A 21581-nucleotide genomic window follows, 5' to 3' on the forward strand; every position below is an offset into this window, starting at 1 on the left:
TGAACATTTTGGTACATGACTCTTTTTGAATTATGGTTTTCTCAGGGTATATGCCCAGTAGTGGGATTGCTGGGTCATATGGTAGTTCTATTTGTAGCTTTTTAAGGAACCTCCATACTGTTCTCCATAGTGGCTGTACCAATTCACATTCCCACCAGCAGTGCTAGAGTGTTCCCTTTTCTCCACACCTTCTCCAGCATTTATTGTTTGTAGATGTTTTGATGATGGCCATTCTGACTGGTGTGAGATGATATCTCATTGTAGTTTTGATTTGCATTTCTCTAATGATTAATGATGTTGAGCATTCTTTCATGTGTTTGTTAGCAGTCTGTATATCTTCTTTGGAGAAATGTCTATTTAGGTCTTCTGCCCATTTTTGGATTGGGTTGTTTGTTTTTTTGTTATTGAGCTGCATGAGCTGCTTATAATTTTTGGAGATTAATCCTCTGTCAGTTGCTTCATTTGCAAATATTTTCTCCCATTCTGAGGGTTGTCTTTTGGTCTTGTTTATGGTTTCCTTTGCTGTGCAAAAGCTTTTAAGTTTTCATTAGGTCCCATTTGTTTATTTTTTTTTTTATTTCCATTTCTCTAGGAGGTGGGTCAAAAAGGATCTTGCTGTGATTTATGTCATAGAGTGTTCTGCCTATGTTTTCCTCTAAGAGTTTGATAGTGTCTGGCCTTACATTTACGTCTTTAATCCATTTTGAGCTTATTTTTGTGTATGGTGTTAGGGAGTGATCTAATCTTTGATAATCTTTGTTCAGCTGATTTCTTACATAGAGTGAATGACCACCTTATTAATACTAATTCCTACAGCAATCTGTGCTTACTGGTTCCTTTTACCATCAGTTCTCTTTATTTCTGTTCCTGTTTGACCACAGAACAAGGGTGTTAGCTAGTAGTTGAGAAAGATATTTGATACTAAGTTATATAAAATTACCATATGTAAGAACATCCTTACTGTGAATGACATAGTTTACAAAGCTATCTCTTTAGAATTCCATTTCTTATGCCCTTGAGTTGATCTCTCAGAAGTAAAGAACAGCCTGCCCATAGAAGGAGGAGGAGCCATGTGTTTTGATTCCAACTACCCTGCCTTTCATTTTTACTTCTTGTGGCTTGTTACTGCATTTGGTATACACGTAATAATTCTAAATCACTTCCTTCGTAAGTAATAGGTATGTGTTAAAATGCTTAGATTTACATAGTTTTCCCAAATACTTATTTTTCAGAGTGCAGGTATAATCTTTTAGGAGTCCACATAACAGTGTGTAGGCTATTACCTACTACACATCTTATTACATATCTTGACACAGTATCCATTTCTATTTAATCATTGATTCAAGAAACATCTATTGTGTTTCTAGTCTTTGATAAGCAGTATTAGTAATACTATAATAAAACTGTATTAGTTTCATTGAACAGAATAGTAAATTCTCACTAACCCTTTTGTTCCTTTCCTAAGAAATCCAGCATTTAATTCAATTCCTTTCACTGGGGGAGGGGGAGAACAATTACCACAGAAACATGTGTGTCATTTTAATTATAAAATAAATTAATGGAAATCTTTAAATTTTTCAGGATGAGAGAGACCCAGAGAAAGAAGATGAACTGGAATTGAAAAGAGGTCTTTTATATAGAGACTCTGCCTATGACAGTGACCCAGAGTATAGGTATGAGCTTGATTAATACAGTGTATAGAGATCTTCTCATAGTTAGTATAAAAATAACCTGGTTTTTAATCTGCAGGATTTGTGGCAAATTTAGCCTCAATATTTATTTATTTATATTTTATTTTAACTATGTAAAATCCTATTATAGTATTTTAATGTTTGCCTTACTGAAAATTTTCAGTGAAATCAAATATAGTCGATTAATGGTGGTGCCTTTCATCCTACTTAAGATTTCTAGTGTATTTGGCTGCCTTGCAAATCCACATATTCAGGACTTACTTCAGGATGTATTTATTCTCATCCTGAATAAATGAGGAAACAACAGGTTTCAAAATTTAGATCATGAGGGCTTCACTGATGGCGCAGTGGTTGAGAGTCCGCCTGCCGATGCAGGGGACACGGGTTCGTGCCCCGGTCCGGGAAGATCCCACATGCCTCGGAGCGGCTGGGCCGGGGAGCCATGGCCGCCGAGCCTGCGCGTCCGGAGCCTGTGCTCCGCAACGGGAGAGGCCACAACAGTGAGAAGCCTGCGTACCGCAAAAAAAAAAAAAAATTAGATCATGAGTAAGCCTTTTTTATTTTTTTATTTTTCTCTTATGTTAATAAGAGAAATTCAGTTCTTCTAGCCTAAAATTTCAGAAATGTTAGTAATAATACAGTTTTTGCAAAATTATGCTAGCAAATCTCATGAAGACTTTTGAAAACTTTATGTTAATTGCCATGAAGTGTGGTATTAAAAACTGAATGTAAATTGTGAGTTTATCTAACTAAAGTTTCTCTGAGGCCTTTGATGCTATGCCACTGATTACTATATGGCTTCCTGAGTTTCCTGAAAAACAAGTGTAAGAAAAAAGCTCCAGATAATGGAATATGTTTTATTGCTAACTGGTGTTTTGGACTGAAATCTCTGATATTTGCCCTGGGAAGCTAGGCTAGGCATTCCATAAACATGTGAGGACTTTTCCTTTTGTCCCTTACACAGAGTATAAGTCTGAACTCCTGTCCAAAGTTACTGCTTCCCATCCTTGAGGAAACCTAGGTCTCTCATGAAGGAAAGTAGTGTATTTTAAATGAGTTTGAAGAAAAAGCAATCCAAATGGGAAAAGGAAGGGCCAAGAAAGTGCATACCTTGATGAAGAATTTGTACCGTTTATTGTTGTTACTTAAACTTCTAATTCTTAGATTTCCGGTATATGCATTAGCATCCCAATTTTGCGTTCTGTATCCACGTAATTAATTCTAATTGAGGTAAGGAGTGAGTAGGGTTGATAAAGCAAAGGGTCTGATTTTCAAACTCCTATATGTATAATATGCTTCTTAAAAATATAGATTTCTTTCTACCTCCATAGATTCTGGTTCCTAACACACAGAGGTGTGACCTAGAAATCTGCATTTTAAAAAGTATCATGAATGATTCTAGTGAAGGTAATATAAGGACCATATTTTGAAAAACATTGGTTTCTATTTAAAGTTTGCCATAAACCTTAGTATTGGTTCTTTTTCCAGTTTACCAAGCAATGTTAATGGCTAAGCCTTTGGTCACTTGAGACTGTTTCAGTACCTCTCAAGTGAGAGAGTCAAGCAGAGCATCAGGAAGTTCTGAGATTACTTTATATTCCTGGCTGCTTCTCTTGGACCAGTAGGATATACTTGGACCAATAGGACACAGTGGTCAGTGCCTCAAGACATTGTATAAGAGTATCTTTGATATTAGCTCCAGAAGCTACAGAACTGATCAGGGTATTATTTTAGTTTTATCCCCAAGTCATATTATATAGTAGGCCAAGAAGTCACCCCATTCTACTTTCCATCTGAAAGATGAGAGAACCCGCACTCACAGTAGTCACCCACTTGCTTGCCTTAAGGCTTCTATCAGCAGAAATCAAGAGGGAACTTGAGATCTTGGCTAAAAATTACCCCTCTGCAGACATCCATTGACACAGGGGTCAAGAGGAAGTCTGCATGGACCTCTGGAATGGCTGAGTGAGGAGCTCAGCAAATCCTCTCCGAAAGCAACAAAATTGAACTGTCAAAATTCAATTGAATTGAATTGAATTGTCAAAACCAACAATTTAAGGACTCTGGAAATTGACCAAAGGAATATAACAAATTGAGGAGCGTTTATCAAGAAAATCTACTGAAGCTCCATGAGAGCAGTAGGAGTCTGTGGCATTTTGCCTGGAGCTCCAGTCCCTACCCCCCACCCCCCAGCTCCTCAGCACAAAAGTTCTACTGGGGCAGTCACGCCAAAAGACAGGCAGCTCTGCTGCCAGAGGGGACTGACTTTATATGGCGCATAGCATAGGAAATTTCATGTGTGGGGGGATTAATGGAAACAATAATGATCCCACTGGCAAACAATAAGGGAGGGCTTGAGGTCTTACTGCTTACTGGGGCAGCCAACAAAAATCCAAGGACAAGATAGCCACAGTTGTCCTTGATAAAGTTCTACGTATCCCTGGTAGTCTAGAACATTATGTGTATGTATAAGGCTGTAAACATGTTCAGGAGAGACCAGAGAGCGTGTTAGGGAGCCACTACTCCATGGCTGAGTGTGAGGCCTTATGAAGGCAGAAAGCAAGTTCCAGGGCAGATTTATCAACCAGATAAACTTTGAATGTATTCCCTAAGCCACACATAGGTCCACTGGCAAAAGATGGAAACGTTATAGGATTATTGACTCAGACCAATCATTTGTTGGTCATCAAGCTATGTTGACGCAGGGGCAACCCCTAGGAGGCCAGGCTTAAAAATAGAAACAATAATTGAAAAAATAAAAATGAAGAGACACCAGCAGCTACACAGTGCAAGGGAAACAGACTTTACAGCATAGGTCCAGGCAAGTCACTAAACAAAGAATCCAAAACAGCTTGGTAATGAGTGAGAACCCAGAGTTGCTACAATTTTTATCTAAATTGTTGTATTCAACAAAAAATTATGAGACATGCAAAGAAACAGTAAAGTGTGATCCATACACATGAAAAATGAGTTACTAGAAACCTCCTGAGGCAGCCCTGGGGATGTAGCAGCTATGCTTGAAGAACTAAAGAGACGTATAATGACAGTCAAATAGAGAATATTCATGAAGAGATAGAAATTATTTTCTTTCATATTTTTCCCGGGAAAAACTATGCCCAGGACTCAATCCTTTATCTTATGATCTAGATATACATTGTGGCTATCAGCCATGGAGTACAGCAGATGTTCCATGTTTTCTGCAGGAAGAGCAGAATGGCAAATTAGAGTGCTTGTTATTTCATCTTCCGGGCATCAGCCTATCCGTGCTAGCTGTCCTGTGTTTTTCAAGCTGTCCTGTGTTTTCCATCACCTTTGAGAATGAAATTCACTTGAAAGAAATCTCTTATCAAGGAGTTATTAAGTGACCTTTTACGTCCAATAATTTAAGATTTGAGAGCTGGATTGGGGAAATAATTTACTACCCATGAAGACGTCCTTTTCAACTTTCACATTGCCTATGTTTCAGAAAATTTTAGGCATTTGCTATGGTAGCCTTGCCAATTTCCAGGGCCCTGGGATGCTCTTTCTCCTTTTAGTACCTTCTATATATTTTTCAAATTTCTTCAGTTTTCAGGATGTTGAAATTTCTCTATACTGTAGTACACTTCTGGCATCATTATTCAGTTTGATCATTAGTCCTAACTAAAGACCAGGCATGAGGTGATGCTTCCTGTAGATGGGAGTTGGCCACAAAAAGAGAGGGGAAGATAAAAATAATTTTAATTTCATGTTTAGAACATGACTTGGCCTTTTATGACTATTACCCCAGATTTTTAGCCGTGTTGTTCTTTTATGGAACTAGCTATTGATATAAACTGTTTTCTATTGTGCATGTTTTTCAGGTTATTAACAGTAAGAATATGCTCAATATAAATGCTTTAATTATGAAATTGTTTATAACAGAATCTCAAACTGAGTAATTTAAACTTTGACTATAGTTTTCATTTCCTGCCCATTGCTCACTATCTGATTAACTTGGTGAATTTACCAAGATGTCTTTAGTACTAATAAGTGAAAGGAAAAAAGTCTAAATAATATATAGACTTAAAGTCTCTTGAATAACTAAGAATAAGCGTTCAGTTTTAAGTGAGAAAATGTTGCTCAAATCTAATTTGAATTCTTTGGATTTTGTGTTATCTGGTATTTTTATTGATATTTCAGACTAATTTGTGCCTTGGTTCTGTTACAGTATGATGTCTGGAATAACCAATGTCTTCTTGTTTATCTAGTGAATGCTTACTCATTCTTCAGGACTAAATTCAAGTTACTCCCTCTTCTGAGATACCTTTTATGACCTCAGCAAACTGTTAGTCATTTTCTCCTTTATCCTGCCACTTCCTCTCACATATATAATTTCAATTAGCAATATTTATCTCACAGTGATCATTTCATTATATGTCTGTTTTGCCCCCTTCTGTTAAGTGTGAGGCACAGATGTTTTGCTTACCTTTGTTTTTTGACTGCCCATCAAGGTCTCTGACATGTACTAGGAGCTCAATTTAAAAAAAAAAACAGTTCAGATATTAAAATTGGGTCTTTTATTAATAATGATCAGTTGAATTTGCTGAAACTCTTTATTATTAAATATCACACATTATGGTTGTGATATTTAGTAACATCTTTAGATAAGGAATCAACAGTGGAATTAATCATGATGAAAGCTCTTAGAACTTATTTGTTGTCAGTGGCTCATTTCTGCACATCCTTACTCAGAGAAGGGAAGTAAATCACGTATAAGTAACCCGTCTTCAGTATGTTCATTTGAATAGACTTCTATTAACGTTTACTGTATAGTTTCTGTGAATAATAAAAGAAGATAAATGGCAACATGCAATTTTTTTCCCGAAGCTTTTAAAATTTTATAGAAAAGCCACTAATTTAGTGCTTTCTAAAGTGTAGTTCCTAGACCAGCAGCATCAGCATGACCCTGGTACTTGTTAGAAATCCAAATTCTTGGACCCCATCTCAGACATCCTCAATTAGTGACTCTGGGGGTGAGGCTCAGTAATGTGAGTTGTAATAAACCCTCCAGATGACTCTGATGTGTGTTAAAGTTTGAGAATTACTGCTATAATTTATCAGTAAATTTTGATGTCTTTAATGACATTTTATCTTTGTGTGGTATATTTAAAGATACAAAATGCTTTACAGATTTTATTAGACATAGTTTAGTCTCCCTATCATCTATTCTGAACTCCAAGATTTTGAGTATTTTCCTTCCTACATTCCATCCATCCATCCATCCGTCAGTCTATCCATCATCCATCCATTCAATGTCTATAGAGCATACATCACATCCTCAGTACTATTCCACATGTTTTGTCAAAGTTGTGCTTGATAGGAACCTTTATAGAGTATTATGGGAAGAAATTCATCTCTTATATTATGTCTTTATATTGAATCTTAGATCACAAGTTTAAAGTATAGAATATGCATCATCTTTTTTTTTTTTAACATCTTTATTGGGGTATAATTGCTTTACAATGTTGTGTTAGTTTCTGCTCTATAACAAAGTGAATCAGTCATACATAAACATATGTTCCCATATGTCTTCCCTCTTGCGTCTCCCTCCCTGCATCATCTTTTAATGTCATTTTCAACTCTGGTTATATGAGTACAAATGGCAAATGGCCAATTTTTTTATTCTCATGACCTTCCAGTTATTTATTAGAATTAATATTTGCATGGCATATCCATCTTACCCTCTGACCTTCGTTTTCATGTATATAACCTTATAGATATTTTATCTGAAAACTATGTGTAAAGTAGTATGTACTTGGTCTTCATTTCGTACTGATATAGAAAACACTGTCAGGGTTTCAAGTGAGTTTAACCTTCTGTAAGCAAAATATTAGTTATCCTAGTCCATGTTAAGCTGCCTGAGACCTTTCTCTTCTCTGTATATATGCTAGGCCTTAAAAAATAAATTTATAATTTATACCTTAGCAACATTTAAGATTTGAAAGTGCTCGGTTCTCAGGTATTATCCTGGTCTCTGGTTTTTTTTGTCTTTTTTTTTCTTAATAGTTTTGTCATTATTAAATAGAGGGCCCCCTATTCAAGTAGCAAGAGTAAATTGCCAAAAAATGTACTGCATTTAATAAAATAGCAATTTTATCCCTGCTTTAAAGATAACCATTTTACGTTATATAGCACTAATTCAGTGTTTTGTAGAGGAGGAACTTTGAATGCTTTGAATGAATGAATGCTGGAGATACTCATGGTAAAATACAGAAGTGTAGTCTTTAAAAGCCTATTACTATAATAAGACTTTTTAAGTGTCACTTACACATTGTAAACTTATTAATATTCCCAATAATGGAAAATCAGAACTGACTCAATATGTTCACAGTTTATTAGTTAGATAGCCAAATACTTCCATGTCTAGAAGTAAATGTTGCTTTTAAGATTCTGCTACTCTTTGTTTGCACCTGTCCATGCGTATTAGAACCTGTTCTGCAAACACCTCTGTTTTGCAAACACCTCTGTTTCACAGTTCAGACTTCTAGGATGAGCCAATTCCCAAATTCTCTCCGGAGAACTACAGTACTGTTTACTAAATTGAAAATTTTGCAATTTTAAATAGAAATAAACTTCCTGTCAAAATCTGCAAGATTTTAAAAGCATCAGGATGTCTGTTTTGGCCACTTTCGCTCTTTTTACAGACCCTTATCAGGTTCACAGTTGCTCCTAAAATTATTTCTGAATTTTATTTATTCACTTATTCATTCATATGATAATTTATGATAGCGATTAGGAATTTGATTTACAATCCCAGAAAAACCTACACAATGATTTTTAAAGTTAGCAGCCCTACTATTACTTACCTTTCTGAGATTTGGGTAGTAGCTTAATAAAAATTCAAATTTCTGTTGACTAGGTTTATTGTGGTAGAACTAGCCCGGCAAAATATAGAGTTCAGAAAAGAACATTATCATCTGACCATCAGTATGCAGTAAAGTTGATGACTGTGGACAACAGGGAGATTAAGGACAGATCTGTGTTTTGTGAAATATTAATTAGTGCATGACTTGACATAAAACAAAAAAAGCAACAAATAAACCAAATACAGCTAAACAAACAAAACACAACATGTGGCACTCCTGAAGTAGTTTGAGGGAACAGAGGCAAATGTGGGGACTTAGGCTAGTAGATATACTTGCAGAGGTACAAAGTACATGCAGAAGAAGTTCTATTAATGTATTTGTGTGTGTGATTTCTCTATCACTTGACTCAAATTGTCCAAAAAACTGTTTTGAGTGACTGTTTCAGCAGGAGTTAGGCTTGGTGAGAAATTGTATGAAAGACATTGTATTCAGTTGGTTAGACTATTTCTTAAGCAAAGCTAATGAAAGAAAGGTGGAAACTATGGCAAGCTCTAAGAATAACACAGCCACTTTGTGCCTTTTTTTGTGACCACTTTTACTGAGTTCAGGTGGTAGATTGACTTCAGGTGAAACAGCAAATTCTTTTTACAGATATCCAGCTCCCAGAGTTGCTATTTCACAATTCACAAGTAACATCATGGGACTGATAAGTCAGGGAGGAAATTGTTTGTTTTGTGTGGAGTGAGATTCCAAATATATGAAGTCAATATTTGTAACATTTAATAGCAAGGACATACAGTTTTATATGGCATAATCTCTAACATGCCTGAGAGGTCTTATCTATAACAAGTACTTAATTTATTAAAGTGGGTTCATTATTTGTTTAAAAAATAAAATAAACTCAGTCTTTTAAAAAGTCAATGTTTTATTTCTAGCAAATTAAAGAAAAGCACTATCAAGCCTTCAGAAAGAGTTGCCTTTTCTTCTCTATTCCCATTACAATGAGCCTAGTCCTGGTCTATTTTATAGCTTCCATCTGTTCTCTCTCTTTTTTCTTCAACACCCTCAGAATAACAGTATTTCTCTATCACTTCAAATACAGACTCTTCCACCTTGTTTTCCATTTTCTAAAAGTGATTCATATTCAGTCGAATTTTCTACTCCTCCTTGAGGACAATAGCATGCCACAGTGGAAAGGACATTAGAGCCACAGAAATGGTATCCTTTTCCATTCTGCCCCTTACTACCTAAAGAGGCTTAGGCAAGTCACTTGACTTCACTGAGTCTCAGTTTCCACAGTTACCGACTTCAGAGGGTTGTAAGATTTTTTATAAATATGTATAAATATATATAAAGTACCTAGTAGTTCAATGCCTTATATTTAATAACTTTTGTGTGCCAGGTAAGCACTGTACTATGCACTTTACATATATTCTCTTTGATTTTTACAACAACACTGCAAAAATACAGTAAAGGAAGCTGAGACCCTGGACAATTGAATAAATCGCCCAGGTTCCCACAGCTTACAAAGACGGAGCTGGAATTCAGTTCCAGGTCTGCCTGACTTCAGAGGCCAAGCACTCTCACACCTGGCCATGCCATACCATCTGTGCCCTGCTTTTACCTTGCCGCACCTCCCTCTCTTCTCAGAATTTCTTTTTAACTCTCACATATCATTTTCATTTTATTGTTTTGTAATTGTTGCATGCAAATAGTGTCGCTCTTTGAAGGCATAAGCCTTGTCACATTTTATATCTCAAAGCCCAAACAGAGTACCACACACCTATAAAGTACTTAGTAAATATTTGATTTATACAGTACTACCTCTCATTTTGTTGCCTCATTGTTTTAATCTTTTATGTCCTTTTGTATAGTTCATTTCAGCAGCCACGTGGCACTCTCCATTTGGATGATGGCGAATACTGGTCCAACAGGGCAGCCTCTTATAAAGGAAAATCCTACCGACCCATCTTTGAGAACAGCATGGACAAGATGTACAGGAGCTTATACAAAAAGGCCTGTAGTTCTGTTTCTCATACACAGGAAGGCTGCTGAGACCAGTGGTGATAAACTGTATGAGTGTCCTTGTCAACTTCTCAATGAAAACGTTTGATGTGATCAGTATCTGTATTCCTTTTCTTTTAAACAGGTGGTTCTAATTGAGTACACTAGTTAGACTTGAATAAGTTTATTACTTCAAATGATAAATTATCATGGGCAAACCTTCTTTTTCCAATCACAGTAAAGAATGCTACATTCTAAAAGTCAAAGCTCTGCAACACAATTACAACCTCCATTCTGATTCTGAGAAGGCTGTTCTGTCACATCTCTCTCATATCACCAGCTACAAATCCAAAAACAGATTCTCTCTAGAAATGTTCTTCTGCCTTAATCACCTTGTAATTTTCTTTTCACCTACTTGACTGGTTATCTTGTCTAAGATTTAATTATTATTATTAACTCCCTTTTCTTGGTCATGAGCAAAAAGATATACTGTACGAAGATGAATTTCCCAGGAGTTTAAACCCTGTTTTAACTAGTATTTTCTACCATTTGCTCCCTCAGAAAAGGCTATTGATATGTCTTAGCTCCTAAGATACAGCTTTCTTTTTAAAGTTTCTATAATCATTCACTCCCTCTTCTCTAAAAGAACTACTAAGTTACTTAAAATGCTTAACAGTTAGTAGAAATAGGAATGGCCATGGGTGATCCACAATGTGCATAACTGATTTTTAAAGAGAATTTTTTGCATGATTTTCTTCTAGAGCCATATCTTTGGTGCATCCGGAATCAGAAAATAGCCTTTGTTAATAAGCCTGTAGAGACTCAGAAAGAATAAGGGACTTATATTGTAATTCCATCTCTTTAGAGTTTTCATAGGTATCAAATAGCCCAAGAAAGTAGCATCCTTACTTTAAAGGACACTTGGAACCATAAAGTGGAGGAAAATATTAGAGCGTAACTCTTTGTACCAGAAAGTTGTTAGTTGAGAAAATTAGCTTCTCCCCCACGCCCCAAACACACCTGTGAGGCCAGTGAGGCTTTGAAGATATGAAGAAATCAGTTACCTTGTATTCACCAGAGTGAGTGGAAGAAAAGCAGAGAATAGGACATGGTAAACTTGGCTTATAAACTTAAAGAGTTGACTACAAGGTAATGTTTTCTCATTGACTCCATCTTTGGTTAATTTTATAGTTATGATCTTAAAAGAAAAAACTTGAGTTAAAGTTAAACTCTATTTAAATTGGAATCAGCATGTAAAATTGGGTGATTTATTTTTGTAATAGGAGAAAATACATAATACTTGTTATCCAGTAATAAGACTTTTTTACTTTGTGTTTGAGTGTTTTATCTGTGGCAATCTGCAAGGTATTGGCAAGCACATCAGAGATAGGAGCCAGGTGTCCTAGGCTTTAGATCTCTGGTCCTTAGTTTCCTCAGTTATCAAATGGAGAGAATGGAGTAGGTCAGCATTTCCTGAACCATTTTCTGTAGACCACTGTTCTAGGAGATGGCTATAGGAAATATAAGTATTTCATTGGTCATGTAAGTTTAGGAAAAATCTATGCACTATATTCACACCCCTCAAACTTAGAGAGTCGTGCGTATGATAACAGGAGTGAAAGGGGGTCTACTGATGCTGAGAAAACAGTGGTAAACTGGAGCTGTCCGGGCAAACTACATGTGGTCATCTTAGTCATAGTAAACAGTAGCATGTTACAGGCTCTAAGAAATCCTGGCATAAATATGTTTTGCTCTAGCGTCTAGAAGAAAGTCTGACACATAGTTGGTGCTCATTAAATATTTATTGAATTAACCCAGAATTTCCTAAACTAAATTGAGTGTGTAACAATATTTGTTGTTATGGTTATCTTTCCCCTCCCATTCTGCTCCCCCAACTCCCCATACTTCCTCTGAAATGCCATCTGCAGGTACATGTGGGCACAGTCAGGGAAATACTGGACTACACAATCACTGAGCTACCCTCTGGCTATAAGTTGTATGTTGATGTTTTGTATAAGCTTTTGAAGGTCAACATTGAATGATGGTTTTTTAAAAAAATCATATGTTCAACGAAACTTAGTATTTTTTCCCCTTTGGTAGAAACAAATGAAAAATTCCTCCCTTTAAAAGTTGCTTCTGGTGAAAAGAACAAATATGAACTTTAAAGAAAATATTTGCTCTCATAGAAAATCTCCTGAGTGAATAAGTATCACAAAAATTACTTATTGTACCTATATTTGCCATTGTCATACAAAGGCCACCAAAAAAATGGGTCTCAAAGGGGAACTTTAGAAAGTGTTAATTTGAAAGACATTTTCCTATGGATTAAATTTGACATCTCTGTGAAGGATCGGATGTAAATTTCCACATATGTAGCATCTTTGCTAAGTGTCTATTTCCATTCCCTAGGGGAAAGAGTGGTTTTTGTTGCTATCCTTAACTATTACTGTGAATTCTTATGTTGTATTATCTTTTAAGAGTAAAACCTTTAAGTACTAATAGTTGCCTTTTCTCATTGAAAGAATCAGAAAGATGCAGTAGTTTTTTCTCTTAATCTTTTTTTAATATCGCCTAAAATCTAGTAATAGTTACTAGGCTTAATATGAAAGATAAATAGGTCTGTCCTTTTCTTTTTAATGTAACTTTTCCTTTAAGTTAAAAAAAAAAAAGAACCTGGGAACTTTAGGAAGGAAAATGTTAATTCAACTAAGAAAAAAGATGAATCATTGGACTGAGACTGAGTTCTCCCTGGTTTCACTACTAGTTGTATAACTTTGTTTAAATCATTTATCCTTCTTGGAGCTCAGTTTTCTTACCTGTAAGGTGAGGAAGGGGTTAATTTAGAATGACCTTTTAATGTTCCAACATTTTTCTAGTTCTATAATTGATCAATATAGAAGATTAGGAAGTTCTAGGCAGCAGAGTTGTGTTGTGATTTCAAAGATAAAGCCCTTGATTAAAAATCTGGACCAAATGGAGAATTCTCATTATTGTGTTCATTTTCTAATAATAAGTTTTTTGAGATAGTTAATATACTACAGAATTCACCCTTTAAAAGTATACAGTTGAGTGGTTTTTAGTATATTCACAGAGTTGTGCAACTGTAACCACTAGCTATGTATAAAATATTTCATCACTCCAGAAGGAAATCCTGTACCCATTAGCAATCACTCCTCATTCCCTTCTCCCCTCAGCTCCTGGCAACCACTAATCTACTTTCTGTTTCTATGCTTATTCTGGACATTTCATATAAGTGGGATTATATAATATGTGACTTTTGTGTCTGGCTTCTTTCACGTAGTATAAGGTTTTCGGAACTCATCCCTGTTGTAACATGTATCAGTACTTCATTTCTTTTTATTACTAAAAAATAATCCATTGTATGGATATATCACATTTTATTAATCCATTCAGGTGGGCATTTCATTGTTCCCACTTTGGGGATATTATGAAAAATGCTGGTACTATTAACATTTGTGAACTTTGTGAAGACATATCTTTTTATTTCTCTTGAGTATACACTTAGGAGTGGAATTGTTGGATCATATGGAAACTCTATGTTTAACATTTTGAAGAACTGCCAAACTGTTTTCCAAAGTGACTCAACCATTTTACAATTATTATGTTTATTTTTATCTTACCTTAGGAACTTAGGCTAGTTACACATTCAAGCACTCATTCACCCATTTATCACATATTTATTGAGCACTGTGTTAGATATAGAGTATAAAATTTTTTAATGTATCTTTCCACAAGCATGCAGATTCTATTGAGAGAGACAAATAACAGTGTATTTCAACATTTACAGTGGTTTGGTAACTTCTATGATACAAGAATGCAGGAATGAGGATAGGGCATGGTAGCTTGATGCAACAGAACCTGCAAAAGTGGGAAAATGGGAGAGAGCATGATTGTTCAGGAAGCTCCAAGTGCTTTAGCTGGAGATTATGTGCAAGGTTGCAAACGCTTTGGTGGGACAGTTAAGAGGACCGCAAAGTGAACAACAGGCCTGGAGCAGCATTAGATGTGGTAACTTTTGAGCTGGACATTGAAAGATGGGAAGGACTTTTGTGTATAGGAAACCAAGATGGAATAAACTCAATATTGATCAGCTTTTATGAGGGTGGAGGTGGGATTGAGGAAAATGTCCAGTAATCAGTTAAAGATCTAGAACTTGGGAGAACTCAAGAATACAAAATGGATTTTTGAAGTCAGATCAAAATAATGAATTCAGATCAAAATAAACAAAAGCTCTATGTTGTTCATGTCCTAATTTGTATGTGACCATAATAGGTGCCCTGAGAGTAGTGGAACCCAAGTAATTGTACTTTTTACTTATTACTGAGGCCATTGTGGTAGTGAGTTAGTTTGAGGGCCCCCTTTTAGAAATTAAGAAAGATATTCTCCTCCCAATCCCAGATTATCTAACTAGCTAGAAATTTATGTACAAAATGAAGAGGTAAGAGGGAAAAGCAAACTTTCTGTTATTGAGTTACGAGAGTATTATTTATCTCTGAATGATGTACTTTGAGTTTAGTTATATGAAATTCCTTAGACAGCCAGAACTTGTGACTATTCACCCATTTAACAAATATTATTGAAGGTCTACTCAGATTCAGGCAATCTGCAAGGCACTGACTGACATCTAGAGATAAACATAAACCTAGTTCCTGACCCTAGTTTGTGGGAGGAGACTGACATTTACTTATTAACGGTGAGAGAAGTACTATAATAGATAGAAATGCTATAAGGTTTGCAAATATTTTCTCCTATTCCATTGGTCGTCTTTTCATTCTGTTGATTGTTTTCTTTGCTGTGCAGAACCTTTTTAATTTGATGTAGTTCCACTTTGTCTATTTTTGCTTTTGTTACCTTTGCTTTTAGTGTCATATCCAAGAAGTCATTGCCAAGACCAATGTCAAGAAGATGTACCCCTATATTTTCTGTAGGAGTTTTACAGTTTCAGGTCTTATGTTTAAATCTTTAATCCACGTTGACTTGATTTTTATATATGGTATAAGGTAAGGGTCCAATTTCTTTTTTTATCTCTTTTTTGCATGTTGATACTACAATTTTCCAAACACCACTTGTTGAAGAGACAATTTTTCCCCATTGTATGTTCTTGGCACCCTTGTCAAAGATCAGTTGACTGTATGTTTTACTTTATTTCTGGGCTCTCTGTTCTGTTCCATTGCTATTTGTCTGTCTTTATGCCAGTACCATACTGTTTTAATTACTATGGGTTTGTAATTTAGTTTGAAATCAGGACTGTGATGCCTCCAGCTTTTTTGTTCTTTCTTAAGATCACTTTGGTTATTCTGAGTCTTTTGTGGTTCTATATGATTTTATGATTGTTTTTTCTATTTCTATAAAAAATGTCATTGGATTTTGATGGGCATAACAATGAATCTGTATATCACTTTGGGTAGTGGACATTTTAACAAGCCACATGGTAACCACAAAAAAAAAAAACCAAAAACATAAAGAAGATACACAAAATAAAAAAAGAAAGGAATCAAAGAATGTCACTGTAAAAAAATCAACAAAGCACAAAGGAAGACAGCAAGAGAGGAATAGAGGAACAAAGTAAATATAAAACAGAAAACAACAAAATGGCAAAAGTAAGTCCTTTCCTATCAATGATTACCTTAAACATAAATTAATTAAACTCTCCAGTCAAAAGACATAGAGTAGCTGAATGAATAATAAAACAAGATCCAACTATATGCTGTCTACAGGAAACTCACTTTATATGTAAGAACACACATAGACTAAAAATGAAGGAATGGAAAAACATTATTCCATGCAAATAGTAAACAAGAGAGCATAGGTGCCTATATTAATTTCAGAAAAAATAGACTTTAAGTGTCAGAAGCATCACTACATTTCTGTTGCAGTATAAGTTTAAATAAGTTTAGCTTTCTGAGTTTATGACATAGTTCAGAAATAAGGTGAGAGAAAATCTTTAATGACTTTGAATATATGTAATAGAATTGAGATTAAGTGTATCCTATTAGAGGCTTACTTTTATCAGTGAAAGTCATTTTTCACTGGAGTTTTTGTGTGTTTGTTTTTTTAGTAAAATTAGTGATATAAGCAAATAAAATGATGAAGGATTTATGTATATATGTTTTCAGAAAGTTCTATTTCTAGGGCATTGACAACAACATTGAACAGTAGAAAAAGCACTTCTTCACAACTTTTCTGAACCTTATTTTTTTTACCTGTGAAAAAGGATATTAATAAACACTGCCCCCCCGTTTCTCATAGAATATTAAGATTAAATAGGAAAGTAAATGTGGACATTTTTCTACATATATTAGGCACTGTCCTAATTACTTTTTGGAAGTGATCTGGGAAAAGAAATTTGCAGTTTGAAAAATATTCCATCTGGCATAATAGCAATACTGTTGTTTGTAGAGTTGAACAGACCTCATATTTCTTTCTCTGTTTCCTTGTCACCTCTGTGTTACTTAACGTTTCTGAACTTGTTTTCTCACTTGTAAAATGGAAGCTATTTTCATAGGTTTCTTGTGATCATTTAAAGAGTTAATGCATGTGGAACATGTTGTACAATGCATGGTGCTCAATAAAGGGTAACTGTAATAACTGAAATTCCAAGTCAATATAGAGTGATATTCTGAAAGATCTTGAGGATCTGATAGGAGGAAAAAAATGGAATAAATGTAAAAATTTTTTCAAAATTATTTTAAGACACAAGACCAAATAATTCAGATTTTTTTGGTATGGCTCTTAAATTTACTAGTTATTTAGTTTATGTAGGTTGTATAGTATTATGAGAAGAGTCATATACCTGGGTTTGTATTCTATACTGTGGTGCTGTCTGGAGATACCAGACCTTAATTTTATTATTTATAAAATGAGAATGATACCTACCTAGGTTGGTTACTATGAAGAACATATTAGGTAAATGATGCAAAGTGACTAGCATTGTACCTGAAAAATAGTAGATGCTTAAAATTGATTTAATACCCTTTCCCTTTCATTAGTTTCATCATTTTGTGCATAAATCCACGCAGGCATAGACAGCTACCTTAGCATCATTATTTTTACTATAATATTTAAAATCCTGTTAACCTTGTATATGTTGTGCACTTCGGTAGAGGTTTTACATAGATTTTACAAGTGAAACTAAACACATGACTTTAGTTTTTGAGAATATTGTCCACTTCAACTTTCTTTGTGACTTATCTCACTTGTCAATGTATTATTATTATTATTATTTTGCATTACGCGGGCCTCTCACTGCTGTGGCCTCTCCCGTCGTGGAGCACAGGCTCCGGACGCGCAGGCTCAGCGGCCATGGCTCACGGGCCCAGCCGCTCCGCAGCACGTGGGATCTTCCCGGACCGGGGCACGAACCCGTGTCCCCTGCATCAGCAGGCGGACTCTCAACCACTGCGCCACCAGGGAAGCCCCAAGGTATTATTTTTAAAACAAAACTAAATTTAGTTTGAGGGTATGTCCTATTAACCAGTTTTGATAGTAGGAAGTTTATTTTGTCCTTCGTTTATTTTGGATTTAGCACAGTTATGTTTTGTAAATTAACCATATCCTTTTGATTTGGGGGATGTTAGAGGAAGAAGTTAAAGTAAATCACCCTAATTCAATAGAAGTAACCCTGGATCATCTCAGCCAGATGCACATCCCTGCACGTCTTAAGAATTTATAATAATGTGATTGAGCGATCACGTTTTTCAGAAAACTATACTGTTTGACACTAGTCACAGAGATATGTGTGTGTGTGTGTGTGTGTGTGTGTGTGTGTGTACTTACATACATATACACATGCACACAAAACTTTTTTTAAATAGACTAAGGTTTACCAGGTAATTTTTTAGAAGTCTTAAATTTTAAAAATGTTAATTACAAAAATTTTCTTGAGCAATCTCAACCTAAGAGATACATAAAATAAATTTTAAAATATATTTACATGTTTTTGGAAATTGCTGGCTAATGAGTATTATATTTTAGTTACTGCATCTTGCTGCATATAAATTATTCACTGCTCAGAAAAATAGCCTAGGGGTTAAATACACAGCCTCTGGAGTCACACCGCTAGATTCCAATCACACTTCAACCACTTAATAACTGTGTGACCTTAGACAAATTACCTGATTTATTTGTTTCTAGTTTTGTCATCTAGAAAATGAAGATACTATTACCAATCCCATGGGGTCATTATGAATATTAAATTAGTTAACAAATAGAAAGTGCTTAAAACAAGGCCTTGAACGTGGCAAGGGCTGTATAAACAATATGATTTACTACAATTATTATTGTTGTTGTTATTGTTACATAGCTCACTGATTATCTGTTGGACTCATCCGAAACATGTATGTTTTCTGAAACAGTTATTATAGCCCCCTTTTCCCCATTTATAATAATATTCTGTTGCTAAATAAAAAACTATATTTGAAAGGAATCTACCACTCAAGAAGAACGTGTTAAAAATATTGCACATTTTCCTGGAGGATAGAAAAAATATTCTATCTTGACTCTCCTTTGTGGCCCAGCAGTTGTTCACTTATGATACATTCCTACAGCTATGCAGCATAAAGAATGTGTTTTGGCATAGAAACTGCATAATTTGGAGAGTTTTTTGTTGATAATCTTAAACAAAAACAGTCAAACTAATTTCAGTTCCACTGTAAACCCAGGGGGGTAATTGTTTTTGCTAAATGAGAGAAAAGGTACCAGCTTTTGAATTAGAAAGTATTTTCAAGTGTTTATGTTGCGAAAACGGAAGAAAAAGAACATTTGACTTCAGTGAATTTTTATCCACCAAACATTTAGAAAAACTATTTCCACTAAACTTTTATGATAAATAATAACTTGTATTTCTCCATACATGTTTATGAATTAGGTAGGGCAGGGGTTATAGTGCTACACTTTTACAAATGAGAAAACTCCAATTTGGGTTAAATGTCTCTTGCAGGTCACACAGTAGGGGGTATAAGTGGCTGAATGAGGACTTAAACCCGTATATTAGTATTTTCTCATAAATATTCTATTGAACTTTTTCCTACTATTGCTTGATTTTTCTTAAGTATTGGATTTCATATTGGATTTTAAGAGGCGATACTTGATTCTCAGTGATTGATCACTTCTATATATGGAGGAGGCTTATTTTCCATTATTCAGAGTTTTTGATATGTTTGTAAATAGCTCCAACCATTTGTTTTTCCTTCTCCCTGCTCTGTCCCTACTTGTTGGCCAATTCACCCACTTATGAACATACCTCCAGTCCATTGAACAGTGAGGGAAATTAAACTAGCCAGCTTATAACTAGTTAGCAGCTCTACTAGAAAGGTTTAGTAATAAAGAGTTCCATGGGATTTAAAGAATTCAGCGATCTAGTTACCACAAATAATTGGAAATTGTCATAATTTGGAAGTAACTTTTCCTCAGGCATAGGATGCAGATGCAGAGTACCTGAGACGTACGTAACATTCATCTCATTAGTGGAACGTGCGTGACTATGTACCATCCCGATCTAAAGCTGGTAAAGATTTTGGTTGTGTTCCAGTTCAGTATTTCCAAATCCTGACTGATGAGAATCACTTAGGAAGCAGTTAAAACTAGTTTCCTCATCTCAGCCTCTGGAGATCCTGATGCAGTAAATTTAACTTTTTTAAAGAGTCTTTAAGAGTTTTTGAGCCTCTCTAGGTGATTGTGATGTTTGCCCAGCTTGGTGAACCATGAGTCTGTCACCTCTTCATGGCTTCCTCTCTCTTAAGGAGAAAGAAGGCCTTTTTTCAGCTGGTTTAAATTTCTCCTTCTTAAAGTGTTATCATTTTGTTAACCTCTTCATCATCTGAATGTTTTTGTGTTGTAGGCACAAAATACCTTGAGCTCCAAGAAGGTTTATGGCTGTCTCTTGATTTCCATGTGAATTACATACCTCTGGGGGTATCGGTGGCTAACCTTTAAATACCAGGTTTTTTTCTCCCTTCATCTAAACTCATATCAAGTTTATACATTTATACATTATCAAGCTCATACATTTATTTATGCATTCATTAAGCAAACATCAAGTACCTATTATGAACTAAATATTGTGAGTGGCATTGGGCAAATATAAAATAAATATGTCCTGACCTCTCACAGACACATTATAATACAGTCTGTTATAAAATGTTTATTGTGGATATATATATATAAACAAATACATATATTATAAATATATAATACAAGTAAATATATGAAGGAGGTGTTTGGGTGGGTTCTTTAGGAGCATGGAAGAGGGAAGCAACCACGTCCTTAATGTGTGAAGGAAGGCATCACAAAGGAATCAGTCTCTCATCTTGATCTTAATGGATGATTTTATCAGAAGAGGAGGGGCAGGGCATCGGAGCTGGCGTGGGCATGAAAGAAGCACAGCGTCTTCAGGGAACTGCAAGGAGTTCACTGGTTAGAGTACAAGGGTGCAGGGTGAAATGGGGGCCCAAGATAAGGGGGGATGTATGTTGGAATTACATCAAGGCACTTCTTCATATGCCGAACTATAGAATTTGAATTCTGTCCTCAAACCAAAAACAATATTTAGGGGCTCAAGTAATGCCATTTCGTCCTCATAATATCATTAGCAGATATATTTGACACCCCAAAGGTCATATTAAGACCAAAGGTAAGAGTTTTGTAGCCTGTGTTTCTCCAGCCATTTTCCATCTTTCAACATATTTATGGAGCTCTAAGAAGGAGCTCCATCGGCAAGTGCATGTCAGACACTTTGGATGACATAAAAAATACTTCTTAAATGTTCTCACGGAATCTTCAGTCTAATTTAGCAGATGACATAAATACTTGAAAAGACCACAGTAAAGAGATAGGAATCTATAATTACTGAAGAGTCAGTGAGTAATAAGGGCTCAAAAGATGGAGAGAACTAGTCATTTGTCTGAAAAGGCTTCATGAATACGGAGGAAGGATATGAGTTCAGTCTGCAGCATGGGTTGGGTTAGAATAGCTAGGAAAAGAGAAAAGTAAGTGGAAAAAAATTGAGCAGTGGCATAAAGGTGTGGAAATAAGGGTTCAC

The 21581-nt window shown here is 35.4% G+C and overlaps 1 protein-coding gene across 2 annotated transcripts in view; it reads left to right on the plus strand.

Moving 5' to 3' along the window:
• The window catches only part of SPATA6 (spermatogenesis associated 6), a 154003-nt gene extending 142167 nt beyond the window's left edge, over nucleotides 1-11836 (plus strand). For both annotated transcript variants that reach the window (XM_027108605.1, XM_027108604.1), the window contains exons 12-13: nucleotides 1582-1673; nucleotides 10393-11836. In XM_027108605.1, the coding sequence (XP_026964406.1) occupies nucleotides 1582-1673; nucleotides 10393-10573 (273 nt within the window). In that variant the 3' untranslated portion in view covers nucleotides 10574-11836. The remainder of the gene's footprint in view (nucleotides 1-1581; nucleotides 1674-10392) is intronic.
• Nucleotides 11837-21581: the final 9745 nt, after the last annotated feature.

This window comes from Aethalodelphis obliquidens, unplaced genomic scaffold (assembly GCF_003676395.1).
Source record: "Aethalodelphis obliquidens isolate GAN/ISIS:26980383/991018 unplaced genomic scaffold, ASM367639v1 scaffold9, whole genome shotgun sequence".
In the NCBI taxonomy this organism is placed as follows: domain Eukaryota; kingdom Metazoa; phylum Chordata; class Mammalia; order Artiodactyla; family Delphinidae; genus Aethalodelphis; species Aethalodelphis obliquidens.